Source organism: Prosopis cineraria, unplaced genomic scaffold (assembly GCF_029017545.1).
Source record: "Prosopis cineraria cultivar Desert tree isolate PC_DT_omini unplaced genomic scaffold, ASM2901754v1 PC2, whole genome shotgun sequence".
NCBI lineage: Eukaryota > Viridiplantae > Streptophyta > Magnoliopsida > Fabales > Fabaceae > Prosopis > Prosopis cineraria.
The window spans coordinates 4,690,651-4,717,613 of NW_026555333.1; the positions used below are offsets into that span (position 1 = coordinate 4,690,651).

Here is a 26,963-nt window from a genome sequence, read left to right on the forward strand (position 1 = left end):
AGACTCTTTAGATTAATTAAAATTGTCCATTTATATATATATATATATATATATATATATAAATCAACAGCCAAAAAGTAAGTACATGCTTGTGATATAAATATAATTTAATTTTCTTTAATTGTGAAAATCAAAAAGCAGGAATTAAGCCATGATTTTTTTTCCCAACCAGCTTGTGCCGTGAATATTACATCAATGGCAAAAAAAATTCGTCATTTAATTTTATACTAAATTTTAATTCTATCTTACAATTTTATTAAGATTATTTCTATTTCTTCAACATCAAAAATAGAATAAAAATGTGCTCCCATTGACTACAATCAATTTACTATTAATTAATGAAAAAATGCTTAAATAAAATTAAATTAACGCACCTAAAACAAGTTACATTTTTATTAGCAAGAAAAGGAGACGTTTGAAAACAGAGAATGAACGAAATTACGGAAAGACCATTGTGTTTCAAGATTGAGCATCGTCCACAATTTTCCCTCCAACACGGTTGATCGTTTTGGAGGGTAGACACGTGCAGGTGCCGAAGAGTTGAAGGAGACCCGCTCTCATTGGGCTCTTGAGTGACCACTGACCACCCACTAAGCCAGACATACTATCTTCAGTTGCGCTTTCCTTCCTTTCCCCCAAACAAACCGTCATTTTTTATTTCTGCTCTCTCCTTCAACTTCAATAATTACTCATTTATTTTTTCGCTGGAGAGGTACGGTCCAATCAATGCAGATCCATCAGCGACTCTAATTCTTTTTTCCTCGATTGAATGTTATGTTTTCATATAAGATTGTTGAACTTCTTTGACATTTTGATCAACTTAGGTGCAGGGGTTTGTTGATTAAATATGGTGACGTCTGGCTAATTGCCTGGGTTATGATTCTGACATTTTGTCTCACAGATATGACTACCAAAAATGCAGACGTATTTCAGGTAAATGTCTGGCAATTTTCTCTTGATACGAATGAAAATGGCGAGCTTCTTTTTTCATTCCTTTTTTCTTAGTTTATTTTCCTCGCTGATACGTGGTATCTAGAATGTATCGATTCAGAAAGAGGGATCAGTGTCATAATATAGATATTATACAGAATGAATGATGGTGTGAGTCATCTGGCTTTGTGTGTTGCAGGGAGATGGTGGGGTACCTGATCCCTCTCCTCAGCCTGGAAAGCCAGATCAGTTGCATTCTTGTGGCAGCAACACGGTAACTTTTTTTTTGCTACTTTCAACATGAATCTGGATCTATGGGACTGTTGCCAGTTTACGTGCCAACAATATGGATCATCATTCTATTCTTAGGGCCGATCACTTGGCCATTCAGTTGCTTCCAAACTCTATATATGATCATGTAATGGATGAAATTTTTTACTGTTGATGCCTCTGGGTATTTTTGGGGTTACTGAGATGATGAAAAACATGCAAGTCACAACTTTTAGGGTCACTCTTAAATTTAGATGTTTTAAGTGGAGTGAATGCATATATATCATATATTTTTATCTTTACTATTTAACAATTTCCTTTACTAGAGTTCGCTTCATGTGCTGTGGGTTCTCTCACCTGTCAGCTCAAATCCCTTTGATTTCATGTGTGTACTGCAGATTTTCAAGAGCGGACCACTTTTATTATCCTCAAAAGGTGAGTTTCACTGCACAAGCTCATGAATTTGCTCTCGTAAAACTTAGAAATTCATCAACAGACAAAAGTGTATATAATATTCATACATATTTTATTATTGATTGTCCTGAATACGTAAAAGCCAAGAGAGAAGTGTGATAATTTTCTTCCCTTTTTCATGGTCATTGGGATGTCCTGCATGTTAATGTACTCTCACACACTGTAGATTGATAATTATTGCTTTATGTACCCATCCAGAAGCCTCCGATGGAATTTTTAAAGGACAGCAATAAAAAGTCAGGCAATTATCAGATAACTAACTAGAAAGATGAACTGAAGACAAACTCTGTAATGCTTGATCTTTGAATTTTTTCCCCTTTTAATAAAGACTTCCATCTGAACTAATTATACGAGTGGGACTTGAAGAACTTTACACACCACAATGTCGGAGTTATAATCCTTCTCCCATATAATTGTAGTATGTATTTTTGTGATATATTACACAAACAACAAAGCTAGAATCCTTCCTGTGAAAGAACGATTGAGTTTTGTGAATTTAATAGTATTGCATGATGAGTATTTCTTGATGTGTAGGAATTGGATGGACATCTTGGAAGAAAAGGTGGTTTATCTTAACCCGCACTTCATTGGTTTTCTTCAAAAGTGATCCAGTAAGTCATTGTGTTTAATCTTTTCATCATCATTTTTCTTAAAAGTTGCAAAACGAATATATACCCGAGGAAGAGTCGTTGGATATAAAGTCTTGATTACTTTGGCATTGCCTATTATATGGTAGGGATTATCTATATCTTATCTGTCTCTGATAAACTTACCTTCCTTTTAAATGATTATTTATGTTTTCACCCTTGGCAACTAGGATCTTTTTTAAATGTTTTGCAAATCAAGAACAACCATCTTAGGCCTATAATTGTCGTTCTGTGGAATGGCACACCAGAATTATCTTATGTTCATGTTGATTTGATGACGAGTACATTAACTCGTAATTTTTTATGTTTGGAATTTTAATAGTAAACTGAATATAAGTTCGGGATTTATTATGTGGTTTGAGCTGAAGAAATCAATTATCAATATCACTAAAAGGGCTTAGGCACATAATGCTTGAACCTGCAGCTTCATTACCTTATTGTTTTATATGTATGATAAAGAAATTTGCTTTTATACATGCACGAGCGCGCACTCACAAACTTGATGAGCAGTCTTACATGGGACTTGAAATTTGTTCATTTCTAGATAATGCTCGGAAATGCATACTATCTTTATTTGGCATCGCAAGTTCTCTAGGTAAGCAATATTGGAATAAAAGAGACCTAACATAGGACATACATGCATGCAACCCTGAAATGCATGCCTGTTATTTATAGTGTGAAGTTGTACCTTCCTATGAATCCTTAACAGGTTTTTTTTTCTTCGTTAAAATACTTTCCCTCTTAATTTTTATTGCTTTCTCATTATTTTTTCTACTTTTCAGAATGCCGTTTCTCAGAAGGGAAGTGAAGTGAATTTGACACTTGGCGGCATTGACCTCAACAATTCAGGCAGGTTAGCTTGTTTTTCCAAACCAGGCATTATTTGCACTCTAATTGTCTTGATATACTCACCATAGCAGGATCTGTAAAGGTTATTGACCTCCTGTAATTTACTTTGTCAACTTTTTTAGTGTTGTTGTCAAAGCAGATAAGAAACTTTTGACTGTTCTTTTCCCTGATGGTCGTGATGGACGAGCTTTTACACTCAAGGTGATTCATTCCTCTTTTCCTTTTGTTTGAAGATTTTTTTTACTCAGACAAGTCCTTTCCTTTATGAATTTATAGTTCATGCTCTATTGTATTTTATTTTATGATGAATTTTATTTGTAGAAAATGGTAAAAATAATTTCTTTATTATATTTAATGAAAGCAGGAGCCATTACTTTTTCTACTGTAATTTCCTCAATGGCTTTAGACAAACTGAGATAAATGTTGAGTAAGAAATGATAAGAACTATATTACCCTCTCCTGCTTGATTTATTTATCAATGTTGCAGGCTGAAACTACGGAGGATTTAAATGAGTGGAAGACTGCACTTGAGAATGCTTTGGCACAAGCACCAAGTGCTGCCAACGTGACTGGGCAAAATGGTGCCATCAAGAACGAGCAGACTGAATCAAAGGATATTTCATTGGACCAGTGTATGCTCATCTTATAGTTGTGTTTTAGATATCTTATTGAATTTCTGGCATGCATGCTATGACTACTAATGTCTGTATACAATGCTTGAAAAAAATTATTGTCCTCCTAGTTTCATTCAAAATTTCTAGTCAACTGATTGTCTCTTTTGTATACTGGGGTGGATTTTGATAGCCTAGCATCTCAGTTGTTAAATCTTTGTTATGGTGCTTTTACTTAATAATGCTGTGCAAATTTATTACAAGCCTTTTATTTTTCTTCACTTATTTTATAGTGAAAGATAGAGAACCAATGAGGTCTAAGGTCATTGGCCAGCCAATTTTACTTGCTCTGGAAGATGCTGATGGAGCTCCAACTTTTCTGGAGAAAGGCCTTAGATTCATAGAAGAGCATGGTGGGTCCCTGTTTTCTTTTTTCCTTTTTAATGAACTATTTCTGGTCTTGCATTTGGTAATGTGTTACATTTTCTGCGATTTACTAAAGATTTAGACAATAATATGTTATGTCAGATAGAGACGAAGGAACGAAGATAGAGAAGTAGGAGAAAAGAATATATATATATATATAGAGAGAGAGAGAGAGAGACCAAACTCATATTCTTATTATCCGAAGCCTGATTACAAACTACCCAAGACCATCTATATATAGCCAAGGTCATTAACAACCTAATCCATATAACTCATCTAGCTCTCTCATTATTTACAATTATATATCATAATAAAATGCAACTTCTTTTTCTTGCATGTCCACATCAGATTCTTATGATCAAAGTACATGGTTCTTCGCCTGCAACTGTTTTGTAATGCACGATAGATTTCTTATGTTTTTCACTTTTTAAATATGTGCATGATGCATCATCAATAGGAAATTTATTTCAAGTGCACTGCTGTTTCTCTGCATTTGGATTTATTTTAATCTGGAGCACTTCACTTCATTATGTTCATATATCATTTGCCAGTGTTACCTACCAACGAAGAAAAGCATAATGATGTGTTAATGAAATAACATTTGTGATTCCTTGCATGACTTAGACACCTGCTGCTTGTCAAGCACGTATATTGGCATATCAATTGATGTTTTTGGAGCTAAAAGTAGCTTGGCAAGACCTAGCTTCTGAATATTTTCTTTTTGAAGTTGTCTCATGGAAACCTTCTTTTCCCCCCCTCATAACGACGACAAGCCTGATGCCTTGAGGCCCGAAAATGGAAAGCAAAAGACACCAGAAAGGAATTAGACAAGATCATGCATGTCTTCCATGACTGAATTTAGACAGCCGAGTGGAGTCTCCTGAATCAGTGTCGCATGGAAATTTTTGAGTTGTTGAGTGGTTATCATCTCGAGCTTCTCATTTTTAAAGTTTAATCTTAGGGCATCTGCTTTCGGTAGGAGCATCATGGCATGGGGTTTGGTCCCCCCCACCCCCTTCTTCTTCTTCTTGTTTTTTTTGGCAGAAGTAGTACAGTCATGGGGTAGGGAGTTTTTAGAATCTTCATTGGGTTTTTACAAAGGACGTGTTAATAGTTTTCATGAGGCTAATCATGATTAAAAAAAAAAATAGGAGTCAAGGTCGAAGGGATCTTACGGCAAGCTGCTGATGTCGAAGATGTTGAATTTCGAGTTCAGGAATATGAACAAGGTTAGTGCTTTTATTCTCATGGTTTCTAAATTATGTGTTTCTGTCCAGTTTCTTGTGTCATAACTTGCTTTCATTATGATCATTGCACTGTGCTATTGACTATTCTCACGTTTCACATTGTTAAGAGATTCCATCATCCATAAGGCTTTCTCTTGCAAATGCTTCCGAAAATATGAGGGATGTTGCGGATTAAACATTTTCCCCTTTTACATATGTCAATTTATATAAACGTACAAGGATTTGTGCTTGTGCGCAAATCTCGATAAAGGATTAACAAGATAATAAGCGTTAAAGTATCAAAAAAATAACTATGCATTAAAGCATAAAAAAAAAAGTTAAAATATCATTTCTGCCTCCTTCCTACATTATGAGATTAATTCAACCATGATGATTGACCATGAAGTCATGAAGATAAGCAGTTGATAAATTCAGCCATATGATTGTGAAAATCACTCCTAGAACCTGCAATCTGAGGCCTTTCTTGTGATGGTTGTCCAGTAACCTACAATAAGAATCAAAGAGATCCATAAAGTGTAAATGTTGCTGATATCTAGCCTTTCTCACTCAAAAATTTGATTTACTATTTTCCGTTTTAAGTAATTTTCAGATGTTTCTGTTTAGGTTTAAATTTTAAATATTTAGTTAGTTGGCCAAGATGCTTCCCTGATTTTTAAGGATCATTCGACTAGCCTTCATCAATTTATTTTTTACTCAAGGTGAATAAGTTGGAGCCTAGCATGTTGCTATCGACTCTAAGCTAATTCCTGTAAAATACACAGCAGAGAATAACTGGAAGAGTTGCCAATCACCCTTATTTGCAAAAATAATAATAAGTCCTCTACATGCTGCTTGCCACATCTATAAAAGTTGGATTCCCTAGTTCAATATTTAGCATGCACGAGCTTCTTTCTAAGCAGAACAATGTGGGTGATCTGCATGAAGGTCTCTGGTGTTCCAATCATAGGACCCATCTACCTATAAGTATACATGTGTTTGTGTGTGTTGAGTTATCAATGATAAAATCTGATGTTATTTGGCATGGCATACGGATGCAGGAAAAGTTGAATTTTCTGCAGAAGAGGATGCACACGTTATTGCTGATTGTGTTAAGGTATCCTCATTGCTGATTTTTTTCTGTAGGTCATGAACATGAAAGGTAATTTCTTAAACTAACATACTTTCAGCATCTACTCCGAGAATTGCCATCATCTCCAGTCCCCGCATCTTGTTGCAAGGCACTGTTAGAAGCTTGTCGTAAGTGTTATTTTGGCTTTATGATCTATATATATTTCTAGTTATCATTCATCAGCCTGGATCTCTTGTGTATGATTTGCTAGTTTCAGACAAGAAATTCTTCTATGACAAGATTTATAAGCAACCATCTGACACGTGTCATGAGAATTGTTAAATGAGCATTATCTTGCACTTGCATAATTTTTCTTCCATGTCTATGTGAGTACGAGTTATTTTATCATCCCTATTTTTTAGATTTAAATGTCTTGGCTCACAAATTAGTACGATTCATTCAGGTCAGGATAAGCCAATCTTCCAATTTCTTAAGTACACATTTTCTTGGTTTGTAGGTAAGATGTTGAAACAGAATCTTTTTTCCTCGTAGATTGTAGTGTTAATTTCTTTATCTAGAGTTAATAATTTGACGATCCCAATGAGAACAGTTTTGAGTTTATCTAAGAAGACTACGAAAACAAGTTTCTTTTCTGTAAAATTGATTGGCCATGAATCTCAAATGATTAAGTTAAACTACGCTAGTGAAAAAATGATTGATAAATATACCAACAAGGGCTTGTTAGGTTTAATGGAAAATATTATAAAAGACTTTTTTCCTCGTAGATTGTAATGCTAATTTCTTTATCTAGACTTATAATTTGACAATCCAAATGAAAACAGTTGAATTTATCTAAGAGGACTTAGGAAAAGTTTCTTTTGTGTAAAATTGATTTGCCATGAACCTCAAATGATTAAGTTAATTCACCATGCTGATAAAAAATGATTGATAAATACAGAAATAAGGGCTCGTTTGGTTAAACGGAGTGGTGGGGTTTTCATGTTCCTCGTTTGGTTTGAAAGAAAAGGTGAGTGAAATAATAATTAACTAAATATTATACCCCCCATCAAATTTAAGTTCTTAGCTTGGCATTCCCGCCCCCGGGGGGGAAGTTGTTGGTTTCCGTCAAATGAGATGGAGAAGCTGAGAAAGGCCAGAAGTTGGATGCACAAGGATGCAGAGCAACAGCAATAATGATGTGAAAAGTGAGATGCGTGATTCTAGGGATATCCAACGAAAATTTAGAATTAATAAATTAAGTGAGGATAGTTTGGCTTTTGTAAAATACGGATGCTCCTCTTCCCTTCCAATCCTCTAATTTTGGAGGGGAGGGGAGGAAATTTTCCCTCCTTCCTCCCTCAAAATCCTTCCAGCACTATGTAAATGCAGTTCCCTTAGGCAACTATACCGGATCCTACCTTCCAAATTGTTGGAACTGTGGCCCTCAATCTTTTTGGGATTCCAAATTTTATGATTTCTCATCTTGGATACTCATTGTTTTACTTTTGATATTAATGAATCTCAGTACCTACATTTTCTCTTCTATTGCGCCCTCGTTATGAGAAATTAAAAATTGTTGTCCCAACAATTTGTCAATCAAATTGAAACACTCTTATTATCCTCAAATATTATATATAAACTGTTGGTAAATTTCATTTTCACAGGGTAAGCATGATTCCTGACGAAACCTTACAACACATAAGGAGAAGAACAAAACCTATGCTAACAGAATATGACTGAAGGCAGATACCTAGAATATGTGACTGTAAGATAAAGATTAATGTGACTATTCTAAATTGATGAAAAACTTGAGGGTGACGCTGCATTTTCCAAACCCACAAAGTGCATGAACAGTTTAGATGTTGTATAAGGTTGGCTTTTCTTGGGTGTAGAATTAGAATGAAACCATTTTTGGTATGGTCTTTTATTTTGCACTAGTAAAAATTTTCTGCTATTGCGACTGCTGTTTGTGGCTACTATAGAAAGCAATTTTAGAGCATTATGTTTGAGTGAATACTGCATTTTTGTATCTTAGTAGTTAGTTTTTTTCCTTTCAATATTCTATGGATCTTTAAAGTTTGATTTTCTTTTCACTATTGGCAAATGGGCACAATTATTAGGAACTGAACGAGCTAGAAGGGTTTCTGCTATGCGTGTAGCAATATGTGAAACTTTCCCAGAGCCAAATCGCCGTTTGTTGCAAAGGTATTTGGTTAAGCACTTTTTCCCCATTTTAATCTGAAAAGGAAATCCTTTTCTTTTCCTCTTCTGCCTCCATTTTGGTGAACATGTATGAATTACTTTAATGGCTATATTTTGTTATCTTGTTGAGAGAGCTACAGGTTAAGATGACTCTTTTACTATCACTTAATTTCATAACTTTACGTTAATGTTTATTTGACTTTTTTTTCCTTTTTGACACAATCATCCATTGCAAATGTGCCAAATATTTCTTTAGGTTTGAGTGGTGGTCTACATAGATAGTTTGTGTATGCATTGATGGACTATTGGACTCGAAAGCATTGATAGATAATCTTTTAAATTGAAAAGATCATCATTCAAGTAAATGGACCTTGAAATGTTGGGTCCCCCCCCCCCCGGGCGAAAATCTCAACATAACCTTGTTAAACGTATTGATCTATCAAGACATTGACCTATATGAATGAACCAAAGAATTACACAATAAACGACAAAGAAGCCACGCATTGAAATTATATTCTTGAAACTTGCTGAAAATTGTCGGAAAGAGGATGGTCAAGACCCAAACAGTTGAGTCTTAAACATCCACACTAGCTAATGGAAATGGGATCAGATCAACCATGCAATAATAGTTGGAAACTTGGAATGTGATTTGGTATTTTGCCTACATATGGGTTATATTATATAAGCAATCCTCCTTCTATGGTGTTAGGCCTAGTTTCTTTCAACTAACAACTAAGCGCTTCGCCTATCAGTCTTTCTACTAAGCTCTGATTAGTAGTCCCCCTGAAGCTTGAGTCAAAGAATCTGTCAATTCCACATCCCTTGATTCCAATTCAACTATAGGAAGTATTGTTATGATTGATTTTGCTTCTCCTCTTCATTAATAGCCTGGGAATTGAGATTCTTTATGAAGACTTTTCCTAAGTTCATCAATCCCTTTCTTTAATTGAAAGACCAAGGGAAAGAAGTTTGTTATATACTAAAAATCATTTTTGTCAAATAGATTCATCTGATATTGACTCAGAGCCAAGTTGACATTCTTCTTCAAATGCTTTCACAAGATGAGGAGTATGAGATGGGCATCAAAGGGCGTAATCTCCTAGTTTACTGATTCTTTGACTTTTCAATATTTTATCTTCCTTGCCACACAAGTAGCAACAAGTCTGAACTCCTAATCGCTTAGTAAATCTGTCACAAGTGAAAATGAGACCTTTTTGCCAAACTGGGAAAGTGCTAACATGTTTTTTTGTCATGATAATGATGAATTATATGGTTCTTAATCATTTTATATGGTTCTTAATGTCAATGACAGAAATCTATGGAGTATATTCCACTTTACTTTTTCTATGATGTAATTTGTTCATTTTACTACTACCAGAATACTATTGATGATGCAAGCTGTAGCTTCTCACAAAGCAGAGAACCGAATGAGCTCCTCAGCAGTAGCAGCTTGCATGGCACCCTTACTTCTTCGTGCTCTTCTTGTTGGGGAATGTGAGATTGAAAATGATTTTGATGTGGGCGGTGATGGTTCTGTTCAACTTCTGCAAGCAGCTGCTGCAGCTAACCATGCTCAAGCAATTGTTATAACTTTATTGGAAGAATATGACAGCTTATTTGGGGTAAGTTTAATTGTAGCTTGGTTTTCAGGCATGGGTATCATTCATAATGTATGCATGCAGCCATGCATATCAATTCTTGAATATCAGTCTTGAGTGGTAGATGTTCTTTGCTCAAACGTTTATTGATATATGTCCATGCTTTTCATTTATGTGCCCTTTTGTTCTTAACAATTGAAAGGAGGGTACCCTTTTCTTCTAAATAATGTCTAGGGGACCTATGATCTTTTGTATATTTATAATATAAAGATTTCTCCAAGTTTGAGGATTTAATCGTTCTAAATGGTGCAAGTATTTTGAAGGCTTAATACACATTTTGATAAACACAATATTCCTTGTGTGAGTTTTAAACAAGAACTAATATTAAATTGGTAATAAAACTGGGTCCAAAGGACCTAGGTTTGGAGAGGGGATTGAACCCCCGTTGGAATTGTGAAATATGGTTTGCCAACCAATATCATAATATTATGTTGTGATGAGGTTAAAAATCTTAGACTTATAAGGCTTTGGTACTTTGTTCGTATAGTCACTTTATCTGACAAAATTGTGTGCTTCTTTCTCTAATTATTTTTTATTGAAAAGTATATACAGCCATTTTTGTGGATTATTAAGTTATACATATTCTAGTGGCAGGAAGCTCGAGTATCCCCGGATATGTACATTGAGTCAGATGAGAGTGAAACTGGGAGTGAGGGTTCTGATATGGAGTCCTATGATGATGATGATGATGATGAACAAGACAAATCAGTAGAGGAGTGTGATCCAGATGAAGATGATGATCTTCTTAGTGAAGCAAGCAGTAAGACTGGAAACTCTAAGGAATATCACGTACCTGATAATGAGGTTAGTGACTTTTTTTTTCATTTGTAGCATAGAATAGATTGCATGGACTGTAAATGTAAATAATAATAATAATAATTGTTGAAAATTAGAATTTATTCTTTGTATTTACTGTATATCAAGGTTAACCAGAGTAGTTGTTAGGTATAAGTATTTATTGCTCTGTCTTGTATATTATATATATATATATATATATGAAAATTGGTAGATCAGTAAAATATACTGGCTACATTTTTTGAATCACTATCTCTCCTTATCTTTAAATCTATATGGTATCAAAGCAATGGTTCTAAATTCCTAGGATTGTGCTTCATTCCAACCCTTCATTTTCTTTTAGAATATTGTTCATCCATGCATCACTGTTGATTGACCTATTGCCATTTAACCTCTATTCACCACGTGTGAGCCACCATCGTGTCCAAAGTTGATGTCCATTGCTGCACACACTCCCATGTGCCACCTTTATTTCTCTATATAGCTACATCTTCCTGACATGTGAAGGCACGTCTGATGTCCATTCTCACCGTTGTTTGCTCCGTCATGCTCGTTAAGGTCATCCCCTTTTAATCCCAGGGTGTGCTTCTCCATTATCCACTGTGTTGCATGTTTCATCATTCATCATGCTCTTTCAAGGCTGTTTCTTTTGTGATGTCTACTTCGGAATCCAAGACCAGTGCCATTTCCTCTATTTTCAATGGTGCTCCTGTTATTACCACTGGGAAGTTACATGGACCTTCAAATTACAAGTCTTGGGTTGCTTCTGTTTCTTCTTTGGTTTAAGGGACAAGGCTACTTGGATCACTTGGCCAAGTAAGAAGCTGATATTCTTGAAGCTCAGCAACCTGCATGGATTAAAATTGATACTCAACTATGCTCCTTGCTATGAATTCCATTGATCCCAAGTTACTTCCTTCATACTTGTCTTTTGCGACTTGCTTTGATGTCTGGAGTGAGGCTGCCACTTTATACAGCAATGATATTCACTGCTATTACAATGTGATTATCTCTCTTGTTAGTTTGAAATAAGAGGACATGGATGATACTACTTATGTCAGCTGCAATGAGTCTCTTTGCTAGGAATTTTGCTCTTTAATGCCTATTACTTCTGAAGTCTAAGAAAAAGAGTTGGACAAACTATTTGTGTTTCTTACTTTATACAATCTTTGTCCTGTTCTTAGTCATTTTCGGGACCAAATTCTTAGTAGATCATTGCTTCCTGCTCTAGATGGTGTCCTGCTTATCTTGTTTAAGTCTCTTAATACTGTGGCTCCTCTCGAATCTACTGCTAGTGTTTCTATTCTGATTTCTCTTAACTCTACTCATTGTGGACGTGGACATGGTGGTCCTAAAAAATGCTCTCACTGTACTTATTGTAACAAGTTATTACATACTCAAGATCGCTACTACAAACTTTTTAGGTGACCTTCTTAGTTTGCCAATGTTGTTTAGACTTCTGACTTGTACTCGCATACATCCTCCACTCCTACTGATGAGTAGCCATTTGATTCCATTACCTTGAAAGGAGCTAACTATGAAGAGTATCTTCATTTCCAAGCCATCAAGTAATCATCTTGTGTTGCCTCTATTGCCCATACTAGTAATTTTGTTGCTTGTCTTGCTCATTCTTCTCTTGGACCAAAGGGTATTGACTTAGGTGCTTCTTCTTATATGTCTAGTAATAAGAATCTCTTATGTCACTTTACTAATTCATTCTCTCTTTCAGCCATTACTGAATCTAGTGGTTCTTCTATTGCAATTAAAGGAATCAGCTAAGCTTCCATTTCTCCTTCTATAAATTTACAATTTATCCTTTACATTCCTGGGTGTCGTTACAATCTTATTTCTGTTAGTCAACTTACTCATGCTCTCTTTTGTTTGATTATCTATAGTGATGTCTTTATCATTTTGTAGGATTGGAGTATAGGTCGGAAGATTGGCATCAGGCGTTAGTCCCAAGGACTTTACTATTTTCCATCTATTATATCAGTAGCTGCTTGCATTGCCATCCCACTAAATCTTATTCACAGTTGCATTGCCATCCCACTAAATCTTATTCACAATTGTCTTGACCAACCTTGTCTTTCCAAACTTTAGAAGATGGTTCCTAATCTTTCAACTTTCAATCTCTTGATTGTGAGTCATGTCAACTTGAAAAAAAAAACTCCGTCTTTGTTTCCTAGTTGTGTCAATAAACGAGCTTATGCTCCTTCTAAACTTGTTTACTTTAATGTTTAGGGTCCTAGTTATGTGACAAGCAATCTTGGTTTTCAATACTTTGTAACTTTTATTGATGATTATTCCTGTTACGCTTGGTTATATTTTATTAAAGAACATTCAGAAGTACTATTTGTGTTTCAATCTTTTTGTACTAAAATTAAAAATCTGTTTGGTATTTCAATTTCTATATTATGGAATGATAATGCAAAGGAGTACTTCTCTACCCTATCTGTCCATTATTTATCTTCTTAGGGTATTTTACATCAATCTTCATGTGCATACACACCTCAACAAAATGGTGTGGCCAAAAGAAAAAATTGACATCTTATTGAAACCACTCGCACTCTTGTTCTTTATTCTAAAATGCCACATCGTTTTTAGGGCGATGCTATTTTCACTGCTTGTTATTTGATCAATCACATGCCTTCTTCTATTTTACACAATGAGATTCCTTACTCTATTTTTTCCTTCGGCACCTTTTTATTCACTTCCTCCTCGTGTTTTTAGGTGTACTTGCTTTGTCCATGATTTAACCCTTGGCAAAGATAAACTTGCTGCCAAAGCCATCACATGTGTTTTTCTTAGGTACCCTCAGCTCCAAAAAGGTTATCATTGTTTCTTTCTTACCATTAACAAGTACATTACCTCTGCTGATGTCATTTTCTTTGAGACCTCCCCTTATTTTCTCTCTTTTGAGTCTAAACTTGTTTCTGAGGTCCTTTCTCTTCCTTACCTCAATCCACCCACTATGAATAAACCACCAATCATTCAAACATACCACCGTCGCTCTCATCCTTCCTTCTTGGCAGGTGTTAGTGATATACTTGTGGACTTGCCCCCCCACGCCAGCACTGGCTCCTACTCAGATCCTGCATCCTTTTGATGATGCCCCTATTGCTCTTCATAAAAGTACATTCTACTTGTAATCCCTATCCTATTTATAATTTTTTGAGCTATCATCGTTTATCTCCATCATATATTGCTTTTGTGTCTTCTTTAGATTCCGTTATCATTCCTAGGAATGTCAATGAGGCACTTTCCCATCCTAGGCAGTGACAGGCAATGCTTGATGAGATGGCTAATCTCCATACTAATCATACTTGGGATCTAGTTGTTTTACCTCTTGGAAAGCCATTGATCGGTTGCAGATGGATGTTTACCATTAAGTTTGCTCTTAATGGTTCTATTGATCTATTGAAAGCCCGGTTAGTTGCTAAGGGCTATACCCAAATCTTTGGCCTTGACTATGACAACACTTTTTCACAAGTTGCCAAAATTGCATCTGTTCACTTGCTCTTGGCCATTGGAGTAATCAATCATTGGACTCTTTATTAGCTTGATATTAAAAATGCTTTTCTCCATGGTGACCTAGAGGAAGAGGTGTATATAGAGCAATCTCCTTGTTTTGTTGTTCAAGGGGGTCTAGGAAGGTTTGTAGACTGTGCAATTCCCTTTATGGGCTAAAACAATCTCCTCAAGCTTGGTTTAGTGCAATATGGTTCTTCAAGAGTATGGAATGATCTGCAGTGCTGCGATCACTCTGTGTTCTATCATCACTCACCATCTAGTCAATGCATTTATTTGGTTGAACTTTGTTATTACAAGTAATAATTAGGATGGGATCTCTAAACTCAAAAATCATTTAATGGAATCCTTTCAAACAAAGGATTTGGATAAGCTCAAGTATTTTTTTGGGCATTGAGGTAGCTCAATCATCAACTAGAGTTGCTGTATCATAATGAAAGTATTTTCTTGATATTCTGAAAGAGACAGGGATGCTACCAATTGTCACTCCTATGGATCTAAATGTCAAACTTCTACTAGGATAGGAGGAGCCTCTTGCAACCTAGAAAGATGCCAGAGATTGGTTGGAGAACTCAATCACCTTACTCTTACTTGTCCTAATATCTCTTTCCCTATAAGTGTGGTAAGTTAGTTCTTAGAATCTCCATGTGATAGCTACTGGGAAGCTGTAGTTTGGATTCTTAGATACATCAAGGAATCCTCAAGTCAAGGACTCTTATATGAAGACAAGGAGAGTTCTCAAATAAGTGGCTATGGTTATAGTGATAAGGATGATTCCTAAGATGATACTCAGATTGTTAGGTAAAGTAATGCGGACTAGGCTAGATGCCTGATTGATCGACGCTCTATAGGGTATTGTATGATTATTAGTGGAAATCTAATTTCCTAGAAGAGTAAGAAACAAAATGTTGCTGCTAGGTCTAGTGCTAAAGCTGAATATCGTGCTGTGGCCTTAGTTACATGTAAACTTATCTAGTTAAAACAGCTTCTTTAGGAATTAAAATATGGGAATATTACTGAAATAGACTTGATCTATGACAATCAAGCTACAATGCATATAGCCTCAAATACAGTATCTTATGAGATAACTAAACATATTGAGATAGATTTTCATTTTGTGGAGAAAACATTCAATTAGGATGTCTTGTTATGAAGTATGTTAGCTCCAATGATCAACTGTCAAACATATTAACCAAAGCTTTTCAGGGACCTCGAAGAAAGTACATTTGTAACAAGCGTGGTGCACATGATCTACACATACCAACTTGAGGGGAAGTGTTGAGAATTAGAATTTATTCTTTGTATTTATTGTATATTAGGGTTAACCAGAGTAGTTGTTAAGTGTACGTATTTCTTGCTCTGTCTCGTATGTTCTCTATATATATGAAAATTGGTAGATCAGTAAAATACACAAACTTTTTCAAATCACTTTCTCTCCTCATCTCTAAATCTATATAATAATAATAAATTGCGTTGAACTAAATTTAAGTATATGAAAAGAAGCAAATTGCACAACGATGTATCAAGACAACGGTCATTGACCTTGGACTCAAAAGAGAAGATCAAGCACCAAAGGTAGCCAAAAGTCAACTTTTCACATATATGGAATCAATGCTGCAAAAGGAAAATAAAACAGAAGTGAAAGAAGATCCATCATTCCATCTATTTTGAAAGCAAATTGCACAACTTTTCACATGGTCTTTCTTTTGGACTTTTGGTTGAACATTTTTCCTGCAGTGATCTGATGTCCCATCCAAAGATTGAATTCGCCTCAAGGGTACCTTAATGATTGCCAAGGGGCCATAAAACAAGAATAAAAATGGAGAATCCCTGCCTCATGAGCATTCAAGGTCCACAAAGTGCTCTCATATGCCTCTGAGGAACAATTTTTTTAACAGACCTGCTGCATATAACCTTATCTTGGATCCAAGATCTGGATTATAAAAAAAATAGGGAATAAAGTTTGACTCCCCAACCTTAAGGAGCCAACCCTAAAGGTAATGCACTGAGGTATCCCTCTTGAAACCTCCAAGTATTCTTGAGGCTCCTAGCACTTAGGGACCAACCCTTAGGCCACCTTGATTGAGGTTTACCATTCAAAGCTAACTTAAAAAAAAAAAACAGAGAGAGAGAGAGAGAGAGAGAGAAGATGAAACTAAGTAGTTCCTAGACTTAGATTGGGCTTAAGCTTTAACGTATCTCCTCTCAGGAAACATTGCCTGTGGCATTGTAAGGTTGGACAAGGATGCCTTCTAGTGAATACCCATCATGATTACTTTTAGTAAGGTTTGAGCTTCATGAGATTCCTGGGATTTTCTGCTTGCTACTTGATCGGTGTTTTCTTTTCCAACAAGATACTTATTTCCCTGAGTAGCTTTACCCCATGCCTTTGAGTTGTCCACTAGCTTTACCCGTGATGCTGTTGATAAACTAAATGCTTAACTGATGCCACAGATTCTGCGTTTGCATGCTTGTTTGTTAGATAAAATATCATTTGGTCATAATTCATCATCTGCTTGCCCATCAAAATCATACGGATTGTATGACTAATTTCCTCTTTTAGAGAATTATAGTGAATGGAGCTATCTTTTTTGGGGCTTGGGAAGTGGAAGAAGTGTGAAATTTCTCTGCTTATGCCATTTATTTTAATTGTGCAGGACCATAGTCATTCGAGTCCAAAATCCTCAGATATGAGTGAAGATCTTAAAATCAATCAGGTGAACTCAGAAAATCTTGATATTCTGAGTATGACTGCTAGTTTAGAGCAGTCCAGTAAGCCTTCTGGAGTACCTGAAGGTGTTTTCACAGATGAAAGTACAGTGCATCATACAAGTTCTACTAATGCTTCTTGTATAAAAAAATCAGTAACAATGTCCAATGCCCCAGCATGTGATTCTCGGCATCATTCTAAATGGGGACGTACCTCTGTGAGTTAACTTGTTCTTATGGTTAACAATTGATGTTCAACTGCCGTGTTCATTTAGTTTTCTAGTTTTTTGAGTCTAGTCATTTCTACTTTTTGTCGTTAAGTCCACGTTATTGTATCTTTCATAATATCTCCAGGCAAGGAAGAACCTTTCTATGGAATCTATTGAATTTTCAGCTGAAGATGAGTAAGCAATTGACATCTGTAAACTGTGAAAACTGTGATAGTTTTTCTTCCCCTAAGTTTCTTGCGATATCTTTGTAGTTTGAACTGTGTCTTTTTCATTGCCAAGTACGCTGTGATACTCAATCCACTGATTATCTTTCTGACCATACGTAGTGTTGGATTTGGGACGTTTGACGATGCCAAGACTGAATTGCAAAATAAATTTGCTGAAGAGGTACGTACTTGATTCTTTCTGGGAAGTTTTTGTTTGTGTAGTACAACTCTTTGATGGCAAATATTTTTCTTGTTTACACCTTGTTGAAGGTTAAAGAGAACCTGAAGCTGCAACATGGTCTGCGAAAACAAAATAGCCCGTCACATGAGCCTCATCTGGCTTTTGAGCAAGATGTATGTTCGTTATGACAGATGTTGCCCTCTCCCCAGCCCCCCTCTCAAGATTTTGTTGCCTAAAATTTCTATCTATAGATGGCAAGCCTACAGGAACAGTTGTCAGAGGAGAAGAGTTCTTGTGCAACTCTTGAAGCAGGGCTGAAATTACCTCCAGGAATCTTGTCAGGTTTGACCAGTATTGATGACAAGGTTGGTCTATCTTTACCTTTTTATCCTAATGTTTTTATCTTGGACTAGAATTTAATCTGCAAACTTGTTGAAGACTAAGGCAGATTTGGAGGAGTTGGCTCTGTTAGAAGCAGACCTCACCAGTTTAGAAAAGAAGGTCAATGATATGAGAATACGGCTTAATCTACAGCATAAAACAAACCAAAATTCTGCATTGAATTTCTGTAATAAGCCCGAGCAGATTTCAAACGATGAAATGAAGCTGTACGCCCATCATTACTTACAATCTTACCACTGCGTATTCTTCTTGTTTCTACGATCTTCTGTTTAAATTTCATGAAAAGAAACTTTGTTTGACAGGAAGAATAAACCAGATACTGAAGTTACAGCCACGCCACAATTTGGCAAGTCAAGAAGTAAGGTAAATCTCACCTTAAGAATTTGTTCCATGAGCTCTGCCAGCCCATCCTAGTGCAAATATGAGAATCAAATAATTGTTTGAAGCTATTAAGTTGTCAGTTTTGGACGGATGGGATGATGAGGACTTTCAACTCTTGCATAGCTCTCCTCTTCAGCAATGAACTGAGCCGTTTTTGGGCTATTCAAACTCTGGCTGGCCGAAATCTCAAATTGTGCTTGTCTCATTTATTATAAATGATTGAGCTTGATCCCGATATTAAGCTAGTTTAGAAAGAAACCAAGTTTGAAATTTTGATATTTAGCTCGTTAAACTTGCAAACTGCTAGAGTCATAATAAAGTATTCTTTTATATGATATATATATTGTATTTATATATGATCTTTTTAAAGATTATAAACAAATACAAAAGTCCATGCATTGTTAAAACTTTGTAATAAATGATTTTTATAGAAATTCATTATCTTTTTTTATATAGATTAACTTTGTAGATGCATAAATATGAAGGAGCTGGATCATGCTAAAATTCAGCTTGTCTTGTTTGCTGTCCTAAATATGCCTATAATGCGATAAAAGAAAGGGTTGAGAAGAGGGGAATAAAAAACAAAACACCTAAAGAGGAAAAAGAAATGGGATCAAAGAAACCAACTGTTCAGCCTTCTTTTTTTTTTTTTTGTGAACCAGCTTTATTTACTTGATGGGTGTGCAATGCGATAAAAGGAGATTTGGGACTTTTATCCAGAGGAGGAGGAGGAGGATTAAATCACTTGTTATCCCTCAAGTTTTGCTTGGTCCAACACCAGAGGCCCAACACTTGATTATTGCGAATGATATTGATATATATATATATATATATATTTGGACTAAATATATTATTTGTTGAACCTTCGGTATTTGGTACAACAGGACAGTCAACTTGGAGCAGAACATGACGGTGAGAGAAAGCTGGAATCAACATCCTTGCCATGCATTCATCCCCGCAAAATAGTACCAAGAAATTTGGAACGAAGAAAGAGGTTGGTTTCACAAACTTAACAATACTCTGGTTATTGATTGACTTTTACTTTGAATGGTGCAATTCGTACTGTTATCTTTTGTTGCAGGGAGTAGAAATGCCAATGTTTTTGTTTGATAATCTGCTAGAAATGCCAATGTTTTTGTTTGAAAATCTACCAGAAATGCCAATATTTGATGTTTCTCAATTCTACAATCCACAAAAAAAAAAAAAAAGGAAACGCGCGTCTTAATTGCTTTTATGATCCATGTCATTTCTTTCCCTGCTACATAATCATCCTCTATATAACATTGCATGGTAAAAAAGTTGGTGGATGAAGAGATCAATTTTATGTGCGGGGGTTTTAGTTAGTGACTAGGTGAGGCTTGTAGATGTGTTTTTACTTTTAACTAAGCCAATCATATATTCATATTACTGTATTGGGAATTGACAGTATAAACTTAATTTATTAAAATGCTTTAACAGCAGGGAGCAAACCCACTGACAAAACTGTCGTTCAGACTAAATTTTATGAAGGATAAAGGGCGTGAGTCTGCTCATTCTGCACAAAACCCAGAAAAAGGAAAAGGATCAGAATTTCACCAGCCACTGCCATCCCCCAATGCCTCTCGAGGACCTAAAGTTCATTCTGTATCAATCCCAGAAAAAGGAAAAGGAGCTGAATTTCGCCAACCATTGCCATCCCCTGGTAAGTCTCGAGGATCTGAAATTCATTCTGTACCAAACCCAGAAAAAGATAGAGGCATAGGCAGTTCTTTCCAGATCCCAGATAAAGGTTCAGGCAAGGAAGGTCCGTCACTTGAAGTTTCAGATAAAACGGGAAAATCAGGTAGTCACACAGCCGAACACTCGGAGAAATGGAGTCAGCATCCACAACCCTCGGAGAGAGGCAAGTCAGAAGGCCATAAGCCTTATAATGTGGATAAAGGACGTTGATAAGAAGGCCGATATGTTCTTAGAAGTAAAACAAATTCAAGATGATCCCAGGCCATCGCAATCATTCAGTATCGTGCTTGGCCTCCTGTGGCATTGCTTCTTGTTCAATCCCTTCTTGTGGCTTGTGGAGCACAGTAGGAAGAGAAACCTCGTCTGGTAAGGTCGATACAAGGACCCTTGTTGCTGGAGATACACAAGTCCGTTTACCCCAAAATGCAGGATGCAGAAGGCATAGGTCAACCATCTCCACGACCTAATCCTTGGTGAAGAATAACGTTGAGTTGCTTGTCCTCAGCTGGTAAAGCGTCCTGGGGCTGTTGTGTGTATTTTTCTAAAAAGATATGCTTTCGAGAAACCTTTTTTTTTAAATTAGTTTTCTTTTACTTTTGCGTTTTTGTGTTAGATAAAAGCTTTTCTTCTATTGATTGCGGTGCATGATCAGTCTTTTGACTCTTTGTAACTGAGTGAAGAGGCTGAAATCTTTTTTCAAAAAATGATCAAATATATTAATAAGGTAAAAAGATAATTTGCAGTAGTATATGCTAAGCTTGGATGAAATAAATTAGATGCAGTAGTAACAAAAGAAACAAAAGCAAAATAAGAAATTAAAAAATCTAAATCATAACTTAGAACATCCAAGATTGAAGATTTATGCTAAAGAGCCCATAAAAGCTTCTATTCATGGCAAATTATATAACGAGGGCATGATCAAGGGAAAATTAAAAAATTGCTGTTAATATTCAAGAGAGCATCAAGTGAAGATAAGTAAGATTAAAGTTTTGAATTGTTAAAGTTGATCGCTGTCGAAGAAAAGAATGCATCTCTTGTGAACTATGTCAAATGAAAACTTAGCAGAAGTTGAGGCCTTTTCATTTGTACTTTTTAATTCAAATCTTCATTCCTGACAATTAAAAAGGGAATGAGACAGAGTTAGGTTGTCAGCTTCACTTCTTGAAGAAAGACATTGAGACAACCTTGGATATGAGACAACTGGCAAACATTAGTTAAATAGTGAACAGTGCTAGCAAATCCTTGATTACCTAATTAGGAAGGGAAATGACTTCTTTATGAAAGGACTTCATTCCTTTTTTTACCGGATCAAATTTAATAAAATAATGATTTGCAAAATGATTTCAATTTGCCCTTCCTTGTATAAAGAAGGCAATTCAGAACATAGCCAAGAGACCAAGCCAATTTGGGCTATATTTGAAGATTTAATGGACAGCTCTAGATTCATCCTCAAGACATCCTCAAAATCACTTATTTATTATCAGATGAAACGTTGTTGTTATGTTTTTTTTTTTTTTATAGATGAGTGTGCCTGCATAGCCTTATTCCTAGATGAAGATTTTTTCTCTTTTTTGCCGGTAAAACCTTAGATGAAGAGTTGATTAAGCAGGGAGAGATTGTAATTTATAGCCATAAAATAAAGAAGGTAAAGACTGTGAAGAAAGAACCAAAAACAAAAAAAACATGGAGCAGTTTATGAAAACCTAACCTTGCTACTTGCCCAATGATCACTCTGGCAAGTAAACAGGATTATAATAATAAATTATTTGAAGTATTTCAGGTATTAAATCTACAAAGAAGTTTCTCTTTTATTAATTTAAATAATTAATAGATTGAGAAAAATAAATAAAATGAATTATTTTGTGAAAATATAGAGAATAAAAATAAAGTAAGAAAATAATGACAAGAAAAACACAATCACTTGAAATTTTGATATTTAGAATTCACTCTATAGATTACTAGTTTTTACTGTTTGAGTTAACTCTTTAATCAATTATACTAACAACTATTTTTAAAATATTTTAATATTCTCACGAATTACTAGTCCCTTTTTAATTAGCATTAAATTTATTTTCATGATACTAAACAACTAATTAAACTGTAATGCTATAGTTAAAGTCACCACAAATTTTTAAAACTATCTCTAGCCTAATTATTTATATTTATTTTTCTAAATTTATGTTCTTTTTTCACCTCCCAACCCATCAAGATTATCTATAGATTTGATTAAATGGTGACTAATCATAAAATAATATGAAAAATAGTAGAAATAAATATAATTAAAAAATATTCATAAATATAAATGTAATGAGTCAAAGCAAAAAAAAAATGAAAACTAACTTCTCAATTGATCTACATCTCTGTCCTAAGTGAGTAAATTAGAAATATAATAAAATTAAATAATACTGTTTTAAAATTCTCAATTATGATAAATGATCATGAATAAAATTAAGGAGTAGAAAAAATGATGATAATATATATAACTTCTCAACAATCTTACTTTCAGTCTTCAAAATTTTTACGAGCTACAAATATTTTAGAGAAAAATTCTTAAAATACTTAAATAAGTGATTGAATATTCTTGAATAAGGCTATGAGCTCTTATTTATAATATTTTACAATTAATATTTCCTAATCCTTTTAAAATATCATAATATTATTTTAGATTTGATGTTATTTAAAATTATATTCTTTTCAAAACAATTCTCGTGTTCTCTCTTGCCTCTTCAGTGCATTTTTTCTTTTATATAATTTTCCTCTTTCCTTTAATATATTTTATAATATTACCTGCACACAAAAAGTAAAAAAGATATATGAATATATTTTGTAGAGAATTTTTTCTTTATTTTATAACTAAGTAGTGAGGGAAAAATATCAATATTAATTATATATATATATATGAAATGTTAATAAATATAATTAAATATAAATCAAAATCTATACCTATTTAATTATAAAATATGCACTTATCACCTATTTTTTGGTTGCCGCTAATATTCTTTCACACACTCTTCTTCCTCACTCCTTTCCCTAGCTAAAAATGGGAGGTCTCTATCATTAAAATAAAATTAATGAGAGCTCAATGTATTTTATTTTATATTTAAATAATTGAACAAATTAAAATACATTATTTACAATACATGGTTGAAAACAGAAAAGAAAAGAAGAAGCCTATTGAAAATAAAAATTTATGCTAATATTATACATATATATTATATATATGATTGTTGCACTTGTTCCGCTGCAAAGTGTAAAGACTCTTCAATCTGTCGATTTTTGTTTTCAAAACGTGTTTGGTAGATTTTTTTTTTTTTTGTTTTTTCTTTTTCGTCATCACCCTGTAAGTAGAACAGGTTCCCTAAGTTTCAACGAAAAAAATAATAGCTTCCCTCAGATATAGTTCCATTAAAAGTCACTGTGGAATGAATCGCTTGAATATTGCACGATTCAATATATCAATGTCAATATTGTATAAAAAAGGGGGGCCTGGGTCCTCTCCTGATCCCTTCCCTTCTTTTTTTTTCTCCTCATCCTCATTTCCACCCCTAAACAATAAAATAAATAGTCTAAATTTATTTATTTTATAAAATAATTATCATACTATCATATAAAAATAAAAATAAATTTAAACTATTAAAATTTAATCTTTACAGTTTACAGTTGTATATTGTTATTAATTTATTTATTGCAGTTATTAACTATGCAGATTACATTTTAACATTTTAAAATTATTTATTTATTTTTTAATATAACATTATGATATTTTTTTATAAAAGAATTCAATTTGAGCCCTTTATTTTTTAACTTAAGGTGGAGACAAGGATGAAAAGAAAAAAAGGAGAGAAGGGATGAGGAGAGGATCTTCTTCCATAAAAAATTTATGAATGATATATCTCTACCTAAAAAAAAAAAGAATTGTGAGGGGGGGACTTCAGGCACGGAAAAAATATTTTTTTTTAGTGATCTTTCCATAATCGAATGGTAGGCTATAAAACCAGAATTTTTCATATACTAAAAACTATTGAGATCCTGTTTGATATGATGGAATTGTATTCTTAAAATTGAAAATGGAAATAAAATTCAAAAAAAAGTTTAGTTTAGTATGACTGCAATCAATTTCATATGAAATGCAATTCCACCAGAATGGGTAAAATTGAATTCCATCAAAAATATTCAGATTTCAAATTCTATCTCACTAGTTTCAATATTTATCCTTCCTTTCTCATTCAATAACTTGAACGCCAGCGACCCTCGTCAACAACCTCAGTGACTTGAATGTCGACGACCTCTTGTCAGCAACCTCCAGTGACCTGAACGCCGGCGAAATCTTGTCAACAACCTCCACTGACCTGAATGACGGTGACCTTCTGTCAACAACCTCCAGCGACCTCAACGTCGTCAACAAAGACCCGCCTTCTCCTCTATGTTGCCACAACATTCAATCGCTTACAAGATTTCGCCGTATAATGTTGATGCGGCAGCTTCTCTTCCACCTCAAGCCGACAATAATAAATGCAATTCATGAAGTTTATAAGGTCACAAGAGCGCAAGTTCTCATCGCACTGTGCGACACCATGAACATACTTGGGTTGGATGGTGTTCTCATCACACGAGCTCCAGATTTTTATTTTTGATTTATATTGTTATTTCATTGGATGGAGATTTTGATATCTGGGTTGGAAAATTGATATGTAGGTTGAAGCAGAGTGTTTTTAGGTGAGGGCATTTTAGTATTTTTATATTGTAAATATTAATATTAAGTAAAAATAATTTATCAATTCCATCAACATACTAAATATATTTTTAAACCTCATTTTCACTTTTAATTTCATATTTATTTTTATTTTTATTAAAATCATTTTCATCATATCAAATCAGGGATAAATAATTCGAATATATTTCGTCGTCATCGTACGCTGCGGCCCTACTCTCGATCAAAATTCCTGAGTAGTTTCCTGACTTGTTCAAGCGTCACAAATAACACCACTGTAAAAGGTCCCTGCCTTGAAATCGTAGGGATAAATCCCTTGTAAAGGGCCATAGGCCCTTCAGCCTTCACTGTCTTAAGAACACAATCTAAGGCTCCCATGTACGGTGGCGCCGCCCCTGGCTCCACCTTCATGTTCATCACCCTGGTCTTTATCACATCCACCGGATTCGAAGCTAGCGCCGCCACAAACCCCGCAGCAAAACTAGCCGTTACGTGGGTCCCAAGCCCGTCCTTCATCAACCCCTTCGCCACAATCATCTCCTTGAACTGTTCGTACGACGCCAACTGCGAAGCCGTCACGATCATGGCTCTGTTTACCGTCAGCGCCGAGCCGTGCCACAAGCTGGCCACTCCTTCCTCCTTCGACATGCGCTTGATCGCGTCGAACACGCTGTTATAATTGCGCTGCTGAACCACCGGGAGCCGACCGTCAGCTTGCATACGGACCATTGCCATATCGGCAGGGTTTCCTACGGCCGCACCAACCCCGCCGGCAATAAGCCCAGCCACAATCTTTCGGCCAACGGATATGTTTCCCTTATCTGGGTCGGTCCATTTTTGCTTGAGCACATCGTAAAGACCCATACGAGTGGTGGAATAGAGTGTTTGACGGAGCATGGTGGCGGAGACGCCGGAAAACAGAGCAGAAACACCTTCAGAGCGAAGAATCTGCACACCATCCGATATGGGTCCAGCTCTAGCACGAGGAGCCGCCATGCCAAGTGAAGAAGAAACATCCATTGGAGGAGACTGCATGGGAACGGCCAAAGTGGGACGAAGATTCTGAACGTGGTGGGAGTTGATGGAAGCAGAGAGTTGCTCACCCTGAAGCTGCATCCGAAACTTGATCAGATCAAGCGGATGAGTGCTGCACCCAGCAACTATGGACGCGATACCACCCTCAACAAAACTCTTAACACCCATTTCACAATTTGAAATTTGTATGAAGAGAAGAATGAGAAGTAGGGGCGAAGAAGTAGAGATTTGGGAGTTGTGGAGTGGTGAGGGAAGAAGGAAGAGATGGGAGCGTTTATATAAGGATGGAATTGAGTGGCCTGGTTCTAGCTGGTGCAGCTTCGTTGTTGAACGCCGTCCACCCTCATTCATTAACTGCGTTGAAAAGAATGACTTTGTCGTCTCTCGTTGATTCATTCGCTAGATGTAGTGTTTTGTGTTCTCCCACTTCTTAGGACAGTTATATGTGTAAGTCGTTACAAAATAATAATAGGATCAGACCAGAGAATCGAATCAATCTGCCCCTCTTCGTTCGTTCTTTGTTTTTTTTTTTTTTTTTTTTTGCTTCCTTCGTTCTAGACTTCTTGAATAATTTTGGAATTAATTAAATATGAGATAAATTAAGAGTAACAAAAGAGAAAGTCAATTGAAAGCGGAAAATTAATGAATGCTTGGGGTTGTCAAATGGAATTGAAAAATCTCACAGTTGGAAAGGCAAGCACCAA

The 26,963-nt window shown here is 35.3% G+C and overlaps 2 protein-coding genes across 10 annotated transcripts; one reads left to right on the top strand and one right to left on the bottom strand.

The window, feature by feature from the left end:
* Positions 1-540: 540 nt before the first annotated feature.
* Positions 541-21,164, top strand: LOC129302485 (rho GTPase-activating protein REN1). 9 transcript variants are annotated; one of them, XM_054941417.1, is made up of 26 exons: positions 541-712; positions 825-933; positions 1,130-1,204; positions 1,599-1,635; positions 2,209-2,285; positions 3,104-3,174; positions 3,293-3,371; positions 3,658-3,802; positions 4,075-4,194; positions 5,359-5,436; positions 6,492-6,547; positions 6,621-6,690; positions 6,966-7,019; positions 8,623-8,707; positions 10,083-10,326; positions 10,951-11,166; positions 17,343-17,612; positions 17,749-17,798; positions 17,951-18,011; positions 18,101-18,184; positions 18,263-18,376; positions 18,450-18,619; positions 18,716-18,776; positions 19,679-19,788; positions 20,288-20,475; positions 20,550-20,691. In XM_054941417.1, exons 2-26 carry the CDS (start codon positions 877-879, stop codon positions 20,558-20,560), a joined length of 2,583 nt encoding a protein of 860 aa, XP_054797392.1. In that variant the 5' UTR covers positions 541-712; positions 825-876; the 3' UTR covers positions 20,561-20,691. The 9 variants fall into 9 exon arrangements, with proteins under 9 accessions (XP_054797392.1, XP_054797394.1, XP_054797393.1 ...); XM_054941419.1 differs by lacking the exon at positions 20,550-20,691 and having other exon boundaries at positions 542-712; positions 20,256-20,431; XM_054941418.1 differs by lacking the exon at positions 20,550-20,691 and having other exon boundaries at positions 543-712; positions 20,253-20,431.
* Positions 21,165-24,666: 3,502 nt separating this feature from the next.
* Positions 24,667-26,603, bottom strand: LOC129298902 (mitochondrial uncoupling protein 4-like). Its single transcript, XM_054937346.1, has one exon. The coding sequence runs from the start codon at positions 26,425-26,427 to the stop codon at positions 25,438-25,440; it is 990 nt and encodes a 329-aa protein (XP_054793321.1). The 5' UTR covers positions 26,428-26,603; the 3' UTR covers positions 24,667-25,437.
* Between the last annotated feature and the right edge of the window lie 360 nt (positions 26,604-26,963).